The sequence below is a fragment of the Protomyctophum parallelum genome, assembly GCF_964188405.1.
Source record: "Protomyctophum parallelum genome assembly, chromosome: 23".
Classification (NCBI taxonomy): Eukaryota; Metazoa; Chordata; class Actinopteri; order Myctophiformes; family Myctophidae; genus Protomyctophum; species Protomyctophum parallelum.
The window spans coordinates 7,745,554-7,764,261 of record NC_139715.1 but is presented as its reverse complement, the minus strand read 5'-3'; the positions used below and the strand labels follow the sequence as shown (position 1 = coordinate 7,764,261).

The 18,708-nt window shown below is 43.8% G+C and overlaps 1 protein-coding gene across 3 annotated transcripts in view; it reads left to right on the top strand.

Moving 5' to 3' along the window:
• Nucleotides 1–7,070, top strand: part of prkx (protein kinase X-linked) — a 70,341-nt gene extending 63,271 nt beyond the window's left edge. The window contains exons 7-9 of one of the 3 annotated variants that reach the window (XR_014568908.1): nucleotides 2,988–3,065; nucleotides 5,383–6,973; nucleotides 7,049–7,066. Coding sequence is in view for 1 of the 3 variants with exons in the window: in XM_083759027.1 (XP_083615153.1) it covers nucleotides 2,988–3,065; nucleotides 5,383–5,508 (204 nt within the window). In the remaining 2 variants the exon portion in view is untranslated. Of the gene's footprint in view, nucleotides 1–2,987; nucleotides 3,066–5,382 lie in introns of all 3 variants that reach the window. The other 2 variants (XR_014568909.1, XM_083759027.1) reach the window with 2 other exon arrangements.
• The last annotated feature ends 11,638 nt before the right edge of the window (nucleotides 7,071–18,708 follow it).

Genomic DNA, 18,708 nt, shown 5'->3' with positions numbered 1-18,708 from the left:
ATTAACCCATTCTGACCTGAGATCAGATTCTAAAAGTGTCTTCGATTTTTCAAAAATAGCAGACCTACAAGCTCGTATCGCGCCACTCGGTGGCGCAATATGAGCTTGTAGATCTGCTATTTTTCAATAGCTAAAGCATAACATGATGCCGACACCAAAATGGGTGCCCGGTCAGAATTGGTTAAAGGGATAGTTCACCCCCAGCGATTACTCAAATTCATGGGTTTGTTTTTGTCGCATCCCTAAGCCAATCATTTGATGACCAGCAGTGGTTCCCAAACTTTTTCATGTCAAGGACCCCCAAATTGACACGAATTAGCCCGCGGACCCCCATTTTTAAACACATGCCAGGGGACCCCCATGAGAAGATTCTCAACCCATTTAATTTCAAGGACCCCCAGTTTTACATGCATATTAGTCTACAGACCCCCATTTAATGGCATTTCTATCTCTGAGACCCCCAATTTATATTGTAAAATCAATGATACAGACCCATACGGGTCCATTTGGTTCCAAACTATCATTTAGCTGGGGACCCCCTGGAACTCACTCAGGGACCCCTGGGGGTCCCCGGACCCCACTTTGGGAACCAATGCCCTATGGAGACAGTAATTGATAGTAAAAAAACTTATTTTTTTGGGTGAACTATTATCCCATTCTGACCGGGCACCCATTTTGGTGTCGGCATCATGTTATGCTTTAGCTATTTAAAAATAGCAGATCTACAAGCTCATATCGCGCCACCGAGTGGCGCGATACGAGCTTGTAGGTCTGCTATTTTTGAAAAATCAAAGAGCGACTGACAATTTTAGAATCTGATCTCAGGTCAGAATGGGTTATCCCATCGTCGTCAGGAACACAGTCAAACTTTATCATTTCCTCTGTGACATGACGTTCTCTCTCAGACCCAGTGAGCAACGAGACAAGGGCACTTTGGGAGGCGGGAGAGAGTTTTCACTCCCTTCACCATTTGGGGGAGGGATTTGCAAGACTTATTTTATTTACTTATTTTATTTATTCGTTTGTTATTCCCAAAGCGCTTTGGGAGTGAGAGAATTACAGAGTGGAAAATTGGAAAGCGCGTCCATTTCAGCAAGCCTGCCATTTTTTTCGTGATTCGTCGGCGTGGATAAGTGTTCCCTATTTAAAACCCCAAGGACCAGAGTGGTTGAAGCGACATTACTCAAAAAGCAACAATAAACACAACAAAAAAAGTCAGGGGTATAATATAACAGCAGACCTCAGTATAAGACGGATACCAACAGACATGCTGTTGGTATCTCTAAATACATTTGAGGCTTGAGGCTTGGTGACCAGTTGTGAGCGACGCCGAACATTTTGCGCGCAGTTCATTTCGGCAAGTCGTACACCACGACGCATGCCCGAAGAGCCAGCTACGCCTGTTCTTCGCGGCTGTTATACGCATAGACTGTAAAAAATATGGACAAAGCGTTCCCCGGGTCTAACATGAACGTAAAATGAAGCCTGTAATAATATGCTAATTCCTGATGTAAGTCGCCATCTTTGGTACCAGCTGGCCATTGGCTGGCTCCGTTTTGTATACCAGCTGGTCATTGGCTGCCCAGACAACGAGGCGGGACTTCCCCCCTTCTTCTCCGTTGGTTTTTATTTTGACTCGAGTGGGAGGGGAATCCCGATCATAGACTGTAATGGTAGCCACGCCCCTCAGAACATACGCGATGGTTTTTTTTCTTTATGGTCATTTTTTTAATTAATGGGACCATCATTTTCCAAAAAGAATATTATGACATTAGAAATGAGACTTTAAACTAGTGACTGGAAGAAGAAAGTATTCATGACCATGTTTATTAAGGTAATACAGTCTAGGTGAAGTTGGGCCAAAATACATGGGCCTCTATGGAGCTATGGGGCTTTTTGGGTCCGGTCCAGCGCCACAACAGGCCATTATATGAACTACCGATTTCAAATGAGGCTTCACGAAATATCTGGCTGACTGCCCCCCTGGTTATACGCCACCGACCCTACCCGTTGGAGACCTAGTTTTTGTCACCATCCGCCAACCACAGTTACCTGCGGCACCCGCAAGCTAAATCCGCCATCCGCAGGTCTCTACTGGCTTGGGATACCACAATGGGAAATATATGAGGGCATAATTCATAACCCAACTCACCCCGTTATCCAACCGCATTAATTATATCACCCCATTTATATTAACCGCGGTTACCGGCGGCAACCTCGGCTAAATCCACCATCGGGCAGGACTCCAATATTTGCAACCCACCCACGTGATGCCATGTGTCGAGAATTGACTATACACGGACAGCGAACACACGACATTCACAGAGAAAAATCAACACGGAACAACGACAACACACCCACAGATAAGGTGTGTGTGTGTGAGTGTATCTCACTTGGATCTCACTGCGACACAGATTCACGGCGTTAGACGAGCTTCTAGTAGATTCACAGCTGCCAATATTTATATAACCACACGCTGGGCACACTGTGGGGTCGTTCATTTACACAACACTGGTGCTAATCACAGAAATGTGGTGTACTGTAAGGGATGCTTGTTTTGTTTTAACCCAATCTGACCTGAGATCAGATTCATACGAGGTTTCCGCCGGACACACACTGGTCTGATGAACCCATTCTGACCTGAGATCAGATTCTAAAAATGTCAGTCGCCCTTCGATTTTTCAAAAATAGCAGACCTACAAGCTCGTATCGCGCCACTCGGTGGCGCGATATGAGCTTGTAGATCTGCTATTTTTCAATAGCTAAAGCATAACATGATGCCGACACCAAAATGGGTGCCCGGTCAGAATGGGTTAATATGTGTTATTTATTACATGTTTTTCCTCCCACCCCTTAGCGTATACTGTATGTATTATCTTTCATTGTTCAAAATAGATTTTCTTTTCTAATAATTGATCACATTGTATGGTTTGATTAACTGTACATGACCCTTTTTTTTCTTTTCTCTTTTTTTTGTTGTTGGTCAGAACGGGGCAGATGATGTGAAGAAACACAGGTGGTTCAAGACCATCGACTGGGACGCGGTGCCTCTGAGAAAACTCAAGGTGAGTGTCTGCCCGTCTGATAGTTAATAATAATAATACATTTTATTTATATGGCGCCTTTCAGGTCACTCAAGGTCGCCTAACAAAACAGAAAAGAAATACAATACAATAAAGCAAGTTTAAAATACAGCAAGTTTAAAATACACACAAGTATTTGTGTCTGACCATCTGACCGCCCCAAAGTCATACGATTTGTCACGCACGTTACCGCAGTGTCATTTTGTTCTCCGCATTTGGCCCATCTCTTGGAGCGGTGAGCTGTGATCTCAATTCCTGTGGAGGAAAATTGAGATTCACATTTTGAGCAAGAATCGTGCAGCACTATAGCGTCCATCTTAGTTTTTGTTTTTTTATTCCACCATCACAGTTTGACAGGCTATATGCATTCTGCTATCCTACGTTTCTTTATTAGGTTCTATAAATCAAGGCACTCTCAAAGTTACATGGAAGACTAAAGCTGAATTAGAACTAAAACAGAAAATAGTACATTTGTAACTAAAACCATGTATGTACACGTGGACCAAACCTGATGAATCGAACAAAACATTATATTTCATAATACTGGTCGGAGTGTGTCTGTGCACATTCGCACATGCACGTGACTTCATTAAAAATAGCACCCCCCCCCCCCACCTAAAACCAATCACCACCACACCACTGTAGTCAGGGGCCTGGACCAAAATCCTGCTATTCAATCCACCCAATGATTGAAGCTCATTTCATTTAATGAATCAATAAGTTGTCTTCACCTTTTGCGGTTTGTGTTTAACGGGGGATTCGGGGGACATCTCTGTGAGGTTAGCGTCGTGGTAGAATCAAATTACCCTGAGAGGAAAATTGGATCCTCGAACCGGCGAATTGAAATGAGAAGGCAGCTGTCTGTCTGTCTGTCTGTGCTGTAAAACGGGCATCTGGCGGGGTGGTTTATCCCATTCTGACCGGGCACCCATTTTGGTGTTGGCATCATGTCGTGCTTTAGCTATTGAAAAATAGCAGATCTACAAGCTCGTATCGCGCCACTCGGTGGCGCGATACGAGCTTGTAGGTCTGCTATTTTTGAGAGAAATCGAAGAACGACTGACATTTTTAGAATCTGATCTCAGGTCAGAATGGGTTAATAGGACCAGTGTGTGTTCAGTGGAAACCTCGTATGAATCTGATCTCAGGTCAGAGTGTTTTATTGCTGCTGTACTCTTATCCCAAAATGCTGTTATTGAATCTGTGCTGGCATGGAGACATCAATCCCAAACATTTTGCAAAAATGGCTCCCTTTTGAGTCATTATCTATTATATATACTGTGTTGATATATAAATGGATTTTTATTAAGAGTGCAGTGCATCAGACGCATACAGAATAGCATGGCTTGATCAGGGTGTTTTGTTCTTGTTTTTAATGCGTACTACGGGCAAGGGTTCCCAAACCTTTGAGGCTGTGACCCCTGACCCCCCCCCCCCCCCCCCCCTATGGCATGTTGACAGTATTACTGCATAACCCGCGCTCCCCGCTATTTAATCCAATATTCTACGCTGATTGTTTTATTACCTTTAGAGCATACGCTGAAGTATTTGCAGCTTTCAACCACGAAATTCCGGTGAAAAATAGTCCCAATGGGTTGTTATGATCAGAAGAACCAGCGGCCATGACAATGCGAAACGCGAAACCACCCTGCACAGCATGTTGTAGTCTAAACAAACGGCCCGTCCACTTGCATTGGGCTCAATTTCCCAGAAGCCCTAGCAGCCCAGACAGAGGATGACTTGATTTCCTGTTCCGTCATCAGAACGCGACGGCCTCGTCACCAGGTCCGGGACAAATCCGCTATTTATTTTAAAATTATTTTAAAACGGCGAATTAAAACGCATTAAACAAATAGCGGGGTTTAGCGTATTACGCACGGTGGAACCCTGGATTAAACAATTAGCCGCCGTCAAAAGTGTTAAGATGGTGAGTCATTATTCATTCTTTATTTTGTTTGAATTATTGATTTATTTAATTTATTTATAAATCAATCTAACCCATTCTGACGGGGCACCCATTTTGGTGTCGGCATCATGTTATGCTTTAGCTATTGAAAAATAGCAGATCTACAAGCTCATATCGCGCCACCGAGTGGCGCGATACGAGCTTGTAGGTCTGCTATTTTTTTTTAAATCGAAGAACGACTGCCATTTTTAGAATCTGATCTCAGGTCAGAATGGGTTAATCAGACCAGTGTGTGTGTCCAGCGGAAAACTCGTATGAATCTGATCTCAGGTCAGAATGGGCTAATGGATGAACGTTTTGCACACCTTGCTGCTGCTGTTGTCTCCCCCGCAGCCTCCCATCGTCCCCAAGGTGTCCCACGACGGAGACACGTCCAACTTCGACGTCTACCCAGAGGACGACTGGAAGAAGGACGCCCCCGTGCCGACGAAGGACCTGGAGATCTTTAAGAACTTCTGAACAGCTTTCCGCCAACCCGTAGTATTTATTATTATTAATTGTTATTGTTATTATCTGGAGGCTCGGGGAGGGAGCATCTTACAGCGGCCCCCGGGAATCTTTTATTATTCATTTTTTTAACACATCTCGACCTGAGGCCGATTCTGCAAATGTCTTCTAAATCCTAACAGTTTTCTGTAAAGACCCATGTTGCTGTCAGTGGTGCTCAAAACGTTTCATGGCAATGACCCCCAAGCTTATACGCAGACCCCCATCTAAAAAAAAACGATCTAAAGATTCGCATACATGTTAATGATTCTTTTCAACTATAGCAGATCTACTGCTATTTTTGTATAGCCAAAGTATAAAATAATGGTAAAGTGACACAGATGCGTTCCCAGTCTTAATGCTTGTAGACTGCTGTGTTTTTTCGCGAAAAGGATGAAAAAAACGCAGCGGTCTGCAAGGATCCAGTAATGGACCTTGATCTGAAGAAGGTTGAAAACCACTCATACTAGTAATAATAATAATAATAGTATTATTATTACTCATACTAGTGTCACACACAAAAGTAACAAGCATGTTTTAATCTTGTGGATCTGCTACTTTTTGCTATTTTTTTAACTTGAATCGAGAAACGTCACACTTTTGGACATGATGTACAGCAACATATCTATTGTTTTTTTTGTTTTATTTTATTATTATTGTTTTATGTTTTTCAGGAAACGTAGGTAGGATTTAGAAGTTATTTTTAGACTCGGGTCTTAATGGGTAAAAATAAAAGTGTCCTTTTTTTGGGGGGAACTTTTTAACCTCTCGCACCAAGACGACGCTGAGAACCAATGGAAGTGCTTTGTTTTTTTTGTTGATTTTTATTACGTTTCAACAAACTGGAAAGAATCGACGATGCCGGGATATCTAATATCACCGCTAATGCATCGAGAACTATCACGTTCGCCTTTTGTAGGGTTTGTTCTTTTGTTTTTGTCGGATGCTCTTTTTTAATTTATCTTAACCAAACCTTTACAGATGATATGATCTTTTTGTGTTTTTATTTTATTTTATTATATTATTATTATTGTCTTATTTCGTGTTTATCCTCTGAGCCTTCTCATTATGCAAAAAAAAACTAAAAGTGGTTTTCTTTGAAACCCAAAGGACTGTTACTTTCTACGTTTTGGAGAAATAGAACAATCAGGTCTTTGGTTTTTTTTTGTTGTTAAGTACATATTTTCATGTTTTTATATTTCGGTCTTGTATTGGTTTAGGGGGAGAATTTGGGAATTGTAGGGAACTTTAATGCTTATGATCCAAAACAAACGTACTGTTTATTCATATTTTAGTGTCTAGGTGGAATTGAGAGAGCGTCCTACCAAATGGATTGTAATAGATTGTACTGAATCGCTGTCTATAATTGGAACATTCATCTCTTCTACCAGAGACTGAATGGTAAACGTTGGCTGGTCACAGAGACTGGATGCTTCAGGTCAAACGTTGGCTGGTCACAGAGACTGGATGCTTCAGGTCAACGTTGGCTGGTCACAGAGACTGGATGCTTCAGGTCAACGTTGGCTGGTCACAGAGACTGGATGCTTCAGGTCAACGTTGGCTGGTCACAGAGACTGGATGCTTCAGGTCAACGTTGGCTGGTCACAGAGACTGGATGCTTCAGGTCAACGTTGGCTGGTCACAGAGACTGGATGCTTCAGGTCAACGTTGGCTGGTCACAGAGACTGGATGCTTCAGGTCAACGTTGGCTGGTCACAGAGACTGGATGCTTCAGGTCAACGTTGGCTGGTCACAGAGACTGGATGCTTCAGGTCAACGTTGGCTGGTCACAGAGACTGGATGCTTCGGGTTAACGTTGGCTGGTCACAGAGACTGGATGCTTCGGGTTAACGTTGGCTGGTCAGAACTCAGAACTTGTATGTCTAGACCGGTGTTTCTCAACCTGGGGGTCGGTAGGGCTGTCACCATTACAAATTTAAATTGTCACAAATAATAGCGATTAACAAATTAAGTGTTTTTTTGCATTGAACGTTGGAACGTTCCAATTTGTACTGGAAGGACTTTTAAAACCTTTTTTTAATACCAAATCGGCCAGATTGTCAAATATTGAGTAAGAAAGGGGGAGGCAAACATTGTGAAAATAGCCGATCTACAAGATGGTGTCGGGATTTTAGCCTGACCTGCCTGGTCAGACGGCAGCCGGTCCCTACAGGGTTGATGATGACGACGCAGTAGTGGCGCGGTGGAACCATGGTCATATGAACGGGTCAGAACAGCGCCCTCTCATCCTCCGGGCCGATGTAGGCGAGTGCTCTCCCACGCAGACTATGTTGTGTTTTGGGTCCAGTACGTGGATGTAATGGTGGGGCAATGATGCGGATGATTTTGTAGATCGGCTATTCTCACAATATTTTATCTGTAGAACCGAGTCAAACTACGTAAATGTGATGTCTATAATTGCTTGTCAGGGTGTGCGGTCCCTCCAGTTAAAATGTGATCATTTTGGGGGGTCCCAGCGCTGAAAGGTTTGGGTAACCCATGGTCTAGACTCACTATATGCTCATCCAGCAGTGGTGGACAGAGTGCTCAACAGTTTTGAAAGTAATGTAAAAGGATTTATTTTCCCCCTTCCTAGAAAAGTAGTGGAGTAAAAAGTACAGCATTTGTCTTTGAAATATAGTGTGAGAGAAAGTTAAGTATCCGCCACACCCCCCAAAAAATAACATTAAAGTAAATGATAAAGTATAGTACATGATATACTTTTTGTTTTTACTATACTCAAGTAACATGTACTTAGTTACTATCCACCACTGCTCTGAAGTAAAAACCAGTGAATTTATATTACAAAAAAACTAAAGTGACTACAGTAGCACAAAACGTGCCTTACTTTACAGTTACATGGGCATGATGTGTTGATCTTTTACAAACACACAAAAAAACTTGAAATGTAACTTTTTGGTTCTTCTCCAGCCAATTTCCACGACACACGTGCTACCGATGCAAGCTGTGTGTGTGTGTGTGTGTGTTTGGCTCATATCGTTCGACTGTTAAGAAAATGTCACGACTTTCCTTTTCCCAGTGGAGTTTTGTTTTTGTATCGCCTCAAACTTTAATGTGCTGTTGGGGCGTCCCGAGTCGGGGTCGCCCCACACACACACAGTCACACGCAACCGGATCCAACAGTCAATGAAAGCTTTATGGATCCTCCAACATCGTCCAGTCTGTTAACCCATTTTGGCCTGACATCGAAATAGAAAAAGCCTTCTAAATCCTGACAGTTTTCTGAAATACCTCATGTTTCTAGGCCTATATCACTCAATATTTCATGTCAAGGACCCCAAAAAGGATATGTAATTGGCCACCGAGACCCCCATCTGAAAATATGTTGTTCCAGGGACCTCTCCAGAAGCAAAGATTTGAGTTAAAAACATTTTCACGATTTTTCAAAAATAGCAGACCTACAAGCTTGTATCGCGCCACTCGGTGGCGCGATATGAGCTTGTAGATCTGCTATTTTTAAATAGCTAAAAGCATAACATGATGCCGACACCAAAATGGGTGCCCGGTCAGAATGGGTTAACCACTAAGTGGTATTTGTTTGGGTAAAATGAAAAGAAGTGTCAAAGCTCTATTCTGATAGTAATCATTGCTATTGTGTTCGCAGAGTCGTTAAACCTGTATTCTGTATGTTTATGATTTCTCTGTTTTAATTGATCAGATTTGATTGGATTAGCAACCTGAAAATGCTTCTTTTTTCTGTTTACTAAACGAGCTGGAGAGACAAGGAGCAACACTATAACAACGATTACTACTATGAATATAGAGCTATTTATTAGACTATTATTTTAAACTATTTATTAAAATTATTATTTTAACCAAATAAATATCACTTCATTCCTGAACGCTGTGACTGAAGAGCACTCGGAAAGAAGAAAGAAGCCTCCAAAAACGTCCTGCATTTTTCCAGGTCACTATGCTGTACTAAACGTTACACGGAAAACAGATAGCGTTGTCCGTCATACAACTTGCCTGGGACACCATTGTGTATTCGGCTATTCGCCTAAACAACTCAAACCAGATTTAAGAGGCTCTATGCCCCAGCAGCAGCCATATTGGAAAGAAACCGGGGCCTCGTCCTCTTGCCAATGATACTAATGAAGGCTCAATCCATTAAACTGAGTCAGGGCGCTTATTTTGGTTCTCATGGTTCTCTGGAGGGGTTCTAAATGACCCTTTTACGGGCGTGTGTAACTCGGGAGCGTACAATGGTCCATTTGGTTCCATTTGCACACTATTGGGGACCCATTAAGAAGGTTGAGAACCACTGTGCTGCTACGCCAAAATGGAACCGAGCCTTAATCGGTATAATTAACACCTGTAAGGGAAGTAAGGAAGAGGCTCTCTGATTTCTTGCCAATATGGCCACTGTGCATAGAGCCCTACAGTCCTCATGGTCCAACAGCAGCTCTTTGCCTCTCGCCACATTCGATCATAATGACGCCTTGAACACCACTACTGTACTTCGTATTTAATGGTTTCTATTAAAAAGAGAGAGAGATTAGCTAGGCTAGATTCAGTGCTGTCCCTTCTGTGCGATTGTTTTAGCACAATGCATGTATTGTCTGTACTGTAGCTCAAAGCCCCTGCCGACCCCCTTCGTCTGTTGTATTTGTTTTTTTTGCCGTGGTAAGTGTGTCTCGAAAGCTAGGACTATGTCTTATAACTCTGAGCCTTTTCAATTAATTTTTTTATTTTTATTAAGTTGTATTTGTTTCTTTTTTTATATGGAACCAATCTGCATAATTTTCTACCCAGTAGAGCCGATTGCCTTTTCAGTCCCTTTACAACCTTAACGTTACGGAACTTTAAGAAAAAACAATGGGTCGAGTGTTTGTGGAAGAAACGTAAAAACACTGTAGTGACCTCTCGGGGCGTTTGTTTGGAACAAAATGGACACGAGCAGAAATAAACGTGTTCCGTTGTGATCTCTCACGCTGTTGCCTTAATTCGTCTTTTCTTGTCCTTTGAACTTGCTTCAGTTTTCAGGGTGGTAGATTGTTACACAAAGCAGACATGCTCAGAACACGACGCCATGCAACGTTTTCTCAGCTTTTATTATGGTCGTTTTCACTTTTTTTTACAAAGTTGTGAGCTTGTACATCAGCTATTATAGAATTAGCTACAAGTAAGACGCGCAAACGCGGGAAGCGAACGCAGTGTGTGGTTGTGTGTGTGTGTGTGTGTGTGCGCTACAGCTGCGCCCTCTGGTGGCGGGCGGGTGGTGTCACAGCGGGACAGACAGACAGACACACAGACAGACATGATCTGCAGGGTCTCATAGTTAGTGCTCATTGCGTTCGCAATTATAGCTAGAATAGACAAAATTGGTAAACGTATGTTTTGTAATAATCAAAATCTACAAAGTACCCTGTACTGTAACTAAAACATGAAGTGTTTAAAAAAACATCACACTTGTGTGAAGTGAGGGGATCTCTTATCACACAGTACATCATCATACATCACATTCCGTGCTCAGCCAATCAGCTGATCACATTCCGTGCTCATACACACAAACAAAGCTGAGGCTATGCTAATTTCCGAGTGCCCTCATGGACGAGTTTGAGAATTTGCCTGTCTCTATTCACGGCTATTACCATGAATTAATTTAATTTAATTTATATCTCTACTTTTATTTCCATTTACTGTACCTGAGTATTTGAGTCAATGTTGGCAGACTGTGCTTAATTAATAAGTGGCAGATGATCCGGTATCGTAATGAACATTAGTTGACTTTCGTACCGTACAGAAATGAAAGACCTCCAGACCGCAGCATGCGTTGGAAAATGGTCAGCAGCAGCTAATCTAGCAAATAAACAGTGAGTCATGGTCAATGAGCTAGACATGCCAGACCACCGGCATGGTCCTCTAACCAAGGCCCATTATAAACAATGTCAAGAGAAGGGAATAAGGAATGAAAACAATAAGAGACTCGATCTCTACGGCATATCCATCTAAACATTATGTATAGGCTATACATGACGTTTAGAAATGAGGTGAAGGAGAATAGCAGCTGCTGGTATGTAATGAATTGTGTTTTTATATCGTTTTCCCAAGCACATGACATACAGGCAGTGGTGGAAAGTAACCAAGTACATTTACTTATGTATTCTACTGTACTGTACAATTGTGAGGTATTTGTATTTTACTTGAGTATTTCCAATTTCTAATACTTCTAATACTCCACTACATCTCAGAGGCAAATATTGTACTTTTAATCCACTACATGTATTTGACAGCTTTAGTCACTATTTACTTTGTAGATGTGGATTATTATTACAAAACATACATTACCCACTTCAGCCCTATATATGCATTTTGGCCATTTGAAATTTGCCGATATACGAGCTCACAATGCGTCGTTTTTTAAAACGAAAAATTAGAAAGCTTGAAATGAGACATTCTGCATAATGAGTACTTTCTACTTTTCGTACTTTAACCCATTCTGACCGGGCACCCATTTTGGTGTCAGCATCATGTTATGCTTTAGCTATTTAAAAATAGCAGATCTACAAGCTCATATCGCGCCACCGAGTGGCGCGATACGAGCTTGTAGGTCTGCTATTTTTGTGTGTTGTAGCCTACATGAGACTAAGAGAGACTTTATTAAAAGGCTTTCATGTGTCTTGATGGTAAAAGCAGCATGTCCCCCGGCCCCACCCACAACACCTCCGCCCCCTGCGGCACGCTTCATTTCCTCAGGTATAGTCATATCCGTCTCGTTAACCCATAAACCACGTGCTCCAGCGGAGCCCTCTTCCCCTGCTTTGCTCGGAAGAAGAAGCTAGGGCCATTATGTTTACAGTGGAAAAGTGACTCATGTTGTTGTTGTCTGGAGACCCCCCCCCCCCAGACCCTCCCTCCCCGAACCATGGCCCTGCTTGTGGGTGATGACACGCAGGCTGCAGCCTTTCCTAATGAATCCCTTATGAGCCGCATGCCTCCGGATGCTAACAACCAGCGCGGTGCCGTGCTGTGATGACAACAACGCATGCTCAGGACTCAGGACGACCCAGGCCTGGAGTGACCTGGAGTTTTATGTCAATTCACTGCTCCGTCCGTCCGGCCAGCTGGTGCTTTAGGAGTTGAAGATAGCATCCGCGTCATCAAGTACGTATCGGACAACTCGCCAGAGAACGTAACCAGGGACTCTTATCAACTAGCTCATCTTTTTTTTTACTTTTCGCTTTAACCGATTCTGACCTGAGATCAGATTCATACGAGGTTTCCGCCGGACACACACTGGTCTGATTAACCCATTCTGACCTGAGATCAGATTCTAGAAATGTCAGTCGCTCTTCGATTTTTCAAAAATAGCAGACCTACAAGCTCGTATCGCGCCACTCGGTGGCGCGATATGAGCTTGTAGATCTGCTATTTTTAAATAGCTAAAGCATAACATGATGCTGACACCAAAATGGGTGCCCGGTCAGAATGGGTTAAATGCATAACAGTAGTATAGCCGATGGATGGCAACTGTAGTAAGGATCCTCACACGTGACCCATGCACCTTGACTAACATTGGATTTATAAAGAAAAAGAAAGAATCAGCTCTGACATTTATTTCAGACATGCTCTAGTAGTGGATAGTCTGCCTTCTGCCTGTTGCTATTAACTCATTTTGGATAAAACATAAATGCCTATTTCTCCTCTGGTGAAAAGCTGGACGCTGCACGATGTCGAATCCTGTCACAAATATTCCGTCTGCCTAGTGCCTCCTCCAACAACGTGTATTTCATTCATGTTTCCCTCCCCCCCCCCCAACATCTCCACCAGTGAGGAGCCCTCACTGGGAGGACGTAGACTCGTACGTAGAGAGCCTTCATCCTACTCCTCAACGCCCTATACACTCCCTATACTGACGGGTGCTGCTCCCATTCAGCCTTTAACCCATTCTGAACGGGCACCCATTTTGGTGTCGGCATCATTTTATGCTTTAGCTATTGAAAAATAGCAGATCTACAAGCTCATATCGCGCCACCGAGTGGCGCGATATGAGCTTGTAGGTCTGCTATTTTTTGAAAAATCGAAGAGCGACTGACATTTCTAGAATCTGATCTCAGGTCAGAATGGGTTAATCAGACCAGTGTGTGTCCAGTGGAAACCTCCGTATGAATCTGATCTCGGGTCAGAATGGGTTAAGAATTCAGTGACAAATATCATCCTCTCCGCCCATATGGCTTCACTCCCGGAACACGGGCCAATTATGTTTTTTTCTTTCTTTTCTAGACGCTCAACAAAGTGGGCGCTTTACCATCGTTCCTGATTTTATTTTCCCCAAAAAACCCGACCATGGACTGGCCAGGCCCCCCCTCCCCCCCCCCCCCCCCACACACACACACACACACACACATTAGATATCCGGCTACTTTGTTTTTCTCTTTTTCTGTGGGATGGGGGTACATTTTACAAAATAATAATACCAGCTGTTCCACACACTGTCCTCTCCTCGGGTGCATGTGGGATCCATCCCAGAGACATGTTTCACAGAGCCCTAGCTCGGTGTGTACGAGTTCTTCCCCATGCCTGTCTCTCTCTCTCTCTCTTCTGCTCCCCATGGGGGCGATCACATCACCCAGGCCCTGTGTTGGCTCAGCTGGAGACCGCTCTCTCTCTCTCTCATCACTGATGATGGTTTAACCGTGTGTGTGTGTGTGTGTGTGTGTGGGGCAGCGGTTTCAGCACATGTGCCGCTTTACAATAACGCGAGGGGGCTATTGTATGATGTAATGGTCTGGGAAGGTGTTTCCCTTCCAGTTGGTGCCGGGATCGGCAGTTTCTGACCGGGCACCCATTTTGGTGTCGGCATCATGTTATGCTTTAGCTATTGAAAAATAGCAGATCTACAAGCTCATATCGCGCCACCGAGTGGCGCGATACGAGCTTGTAGGTCTGCTATTTTTGAAAAAAATCGAAGAACGACTGACATTTTTAGAATCTGATCTCAGGTCAGAATGGGTTCGTCAGACCAGCGTGTGTCCAGTGGAAACCTCGTATGAATCTGATCTCAGGTCAGAATGGGTTAAGTAGAGACTAGAGAGCAGATCAATGGATGGACAAACCTACATGGATGGATGGATAGATGGATGGGTGCAGAGAACCATTCCATCACAGGTGGGGTTGATGAGGTTGAGTAGAATGAACTCTGGCTGGCCTCGATCTGCATGCCAAACGGTATGAGATGAATGCAGATGTAATTAAGCATTAAGCAAAGCAACCTCAGGGCTTATCCCATTACAACCGAGAAAGTGCCTCTGTGTTATTATTTTAGATTTATTTGTTTTGCAAAATCGGCAATAGCATACACACAAGCTCTATGTACAGCTGTTAAGAAAAATCTGGAATGTGTAAGAACTATACTGATTTTAGATTTTAGAACCCAATTAATACCCGAGGGCTCCGATTCTACAAATGTCTTCCAAAACAGTTTTCTGAAAACGGTATGTTTCTATATCGGTGGTTCTGAAACTATATTTCACGTCAAGGACCTCTAAAAATGATACGCCAACCTCCATCTCAAAATGTTTTGTTCCAGGGACCTCCCAGAAGCAAATATTTGAGTTAAAAATGTTCAAGATTTTGACACACACACACACACTCATAGCCATATAGGCTACTGTATATATGTATACTAGCTAAATTCTAAAACGGCACAGATGCCTTCCCGGTCTGAATGTGTTACGGTGCTCTGTCTGCAACACAAAATTAAGACCACCTCCCCACGCAGGCGTCATGCAATTAACACATTCTGACCTGAGATCAGATTCATACGAGGTTTCCGCCGGACACACACTGGTCTGATGAACCCATTCTGACCTGAGATCAGATTCTAAAAATGTCAGTCGTTCTTCGATTTTTCAAAAAATAGCAGACCTACAAGCTCGTATCGCGCCACTCGGTGGCGCGATATGAGCTTGTAGATCTGCTATTTTTAAATAGCTAAAGCACGACATGATGCCGACACCAAAATGGGTGCCCGGTCAGAATGGGTTAAACGCAATGACCGGCGAGGTGACGCACTTAATAGGGTCGGCGAACTCAATTTGCTCGTGTTTAATTATTCTTTTTTTTTTTTTTAGCTTCTAGATAGACGTCATTCAGAGAGATAGAAAAGGGGGCGAAAATGCACTTCATTCGTTGTTTATCTCGTGGCGCGTCTCTTGGAAGAAGTACTCACATTTTTATGTGTTTATTATTAAAGTAAAAGTATCAATTTGATTGATTTTAATACTCAGACATTTTCTGTTCATTTGGTTTTGGTCAAAGTACCTCAAAAAGCTGTACTGAAGTAGTTGACCTGGCTCTTAAGGCCATAACAAAAAGGAGGAAGACTTTTAAAAGTGCACAAAGTGATATTTATTTACAATATAAACAATAACTTAATCATGTGGGGTGTGTTAATCCGTGAAAAAGGTAGTGTAGGTGAGTGGATGTGTGGTAAATGTAGTGTATGGTGTTGGTGCAAACCAAAGGCTAAACAAAATCTAAAGTGTTGCTTACTCAGACCAGTGTGTGTCCAGTGGAAACCTCGTATGAATCTGATGTCAGGTCAGGGTTAAGAGAGAGAGGGTGAGTGTGGCCAACATCCAGCCCTTAATTTATAGAGCACTGGCCAGGTGCTCCCAATAATGCACTGATTGGCACCCCCATTTCCCAACCTGCAGGCCTTGTGAAGATAGAGTAGGCTGTAGGCAGCACAGACCCTGCCCCTGGTAGGCCAAGCTACAGGGGGCTGTGACAAGTACACACTCAGTTACGTACTTACACTTACACTACAGAGGGAGATGAGTGGCTCTCCACATCCTTTTTGTTCCAATCCAAGTCCCTCTAAGCCTGTGTTGTGAGCCCCACCTTGGCCAAAACACAGGGCACTGCTGTTTACACGGAGACCCTTGGGACCGCGCCCGTCACCACCTAATGACAAGCCAGGTGCCCCAACCCCCCCCCCCCCCCCCTTTCTCTGAAGCGTTAAGGCCACCAGGACGTCCCATATCCCGTCCGCCCTGTGTCTGACTCCTGTCATCAGGTTAGGTTGTTGTGGATGCCACTATAGAGCCTCATGGGGGGTGCAACCATATAGACGTAGAAAGTCAGACGCGCCCTCCTCCCTCCGGCTCTGGGCCGTCTGTATCTCAGGCCGCCATTTCAGGGAAGGCGATCTTCCGCTTGCGCCACAGAAGGGGACGTTCGGCACACCAGTCAAAGGCAAGTTGGGGTGGGGGGGGGGCGGGTCTTTTCGTAAACCCAGCAGGGCACGTTGAAGGCACCGGGCGCAGCACCGGTGTGTGAACTCTGGTCGTCCATTCATTTCAAACCCTCTAAAAATGTGAGTCGTTCTTCGATTTTTCAAAAATAGCAGATCTACAAGCTCATATCGCGCCACTCGGTGGCGCGATATGAGCTTGTAGATCTGCTATTTTTAAATAGCTAAAGCATAACATGATGCCGACACCAAAATGTGTGCCCAGGTTAAGGGGCAGCGTGACTCCCCAAATATGGCGGCCGCGATTCAGGTCGCTCCAATGAGGTATCTATAGGTTTCTAACACCCCCCCCCCCCCACACACACACACACACACACACACACACACTACCACAGGCCACATTTAATTGCCTATAACTACCACTTCAATAGCCAATAAGGAAACTATAACTATACTGATATTAGGTCGGCGTCCACACTGAACAACCATAGTGTTATCTGAACATTATGTACGTTATGTAAACAGTACATCAAACGCTCCAGCTGTGTTATCAGAGCTCCACCCACAAGCTGGGAGCGAGAGAGAGAGAGAGAGAGAGAGAGAGAGAGAGAGAGAGATCTCCGGCCTCTGTGGTGCTGAAAGACGGTAGACCACCCCCATAATGTATTTATTTAGAGAATGCAAAGTCCTTAAAGGGACACTTCACCCTTTTTGCAAAAATATATATGTTAATGACGTTTAGAAGCTTTAGAACACTTTCCTGGGGGTCTTTATGTGTGTAATATGTGGTTTTAGATATTTTAGATTGTAGCAGTGAGCCCAGTGTCTCTGATGTCATGGACACTGGTCTCACTACCTTCCTGGACTACAATTCCCATAATGCTTTGGTGCACTGCTCCTACTTGTGGATAGGGGGAGAGCTGTCTTACTGAGACAACATGTAGTCCAGGAAGGAAGTGAGCCCAGTGTCGATGACATCAGAGACACAGGGCTCACTGCTACATTCTAAAATATCTAAAACCACATATTACATACATAAAGACCCCCAGGAAAGTGATCTAAAGCTTCTAAACGTCATTAACATATATGTTTTTGCAAAAAGGGTGAAGTGTCCCTTTAAGCCAAGCAGTTGACGTGTGGCGAGGAACAAACTATGGAGCACCCCCCATAATGGGTTTCTTCTTTTGCTTGACCGAAAAGACCTTTGAGTAGCCTACCCTTGGAGGGGAGGGGAGGGGAGGGGACGGGAGGGAATAGGAGTTGGGACACGTTATTTTCGTTTCACATTAGGCCCAGACGTGATTTGCTGACTGACTGGACTTGTGACAAATGATATCAGTGACTGGAGCATGAGTGCACGGGGCAGGTGACTAATCTACCCGGCGACGTTAATTACAAGGGACTTGGCACTCGGCGCGAAGTGTGGACTGCTTTGATTTGAAGGGGCGCTGGGAGGTGGATGGATCAATGGCCTATAGAGGGGCACTTAGAGGGAGGGGGTTGGGGCACTGTCACTGTTTAGAATTCCACAGCGTGAAGGCAATGGTGGTATTTCTTTTCTTTTTACAATAATTACATGACCCAAAATAGGGACCTTTGAAAGTGGACTCTCAGACCATGAGTCTGACTCAGCTATTTTTGAGTGGTGCAACCACTCCAAGGAACAGCAATGTCCTTGTCCACCTATGTGTCCGCCTATGTGTTAATGAGCATGAGTATGACTATTAGTACCAGTAGGGGCGCTGTTTGCCAGAAACAGAGAGAGAGATAGTGCTGTACTGTTGCCTGCTAATGAGAGAGAGAGAGAGAGAGCGAGAGAGAGGGGAGTTGAACCACTCAGTTCACACGGGTGTGATTTTTTGTGAACAGAAAATGCTCTATGCACGCCAACCATACGTAAAGAACTCTGTTGTCAAAAAGAGTCAGGGTTCTGATATGTTCAGTTGTGCACT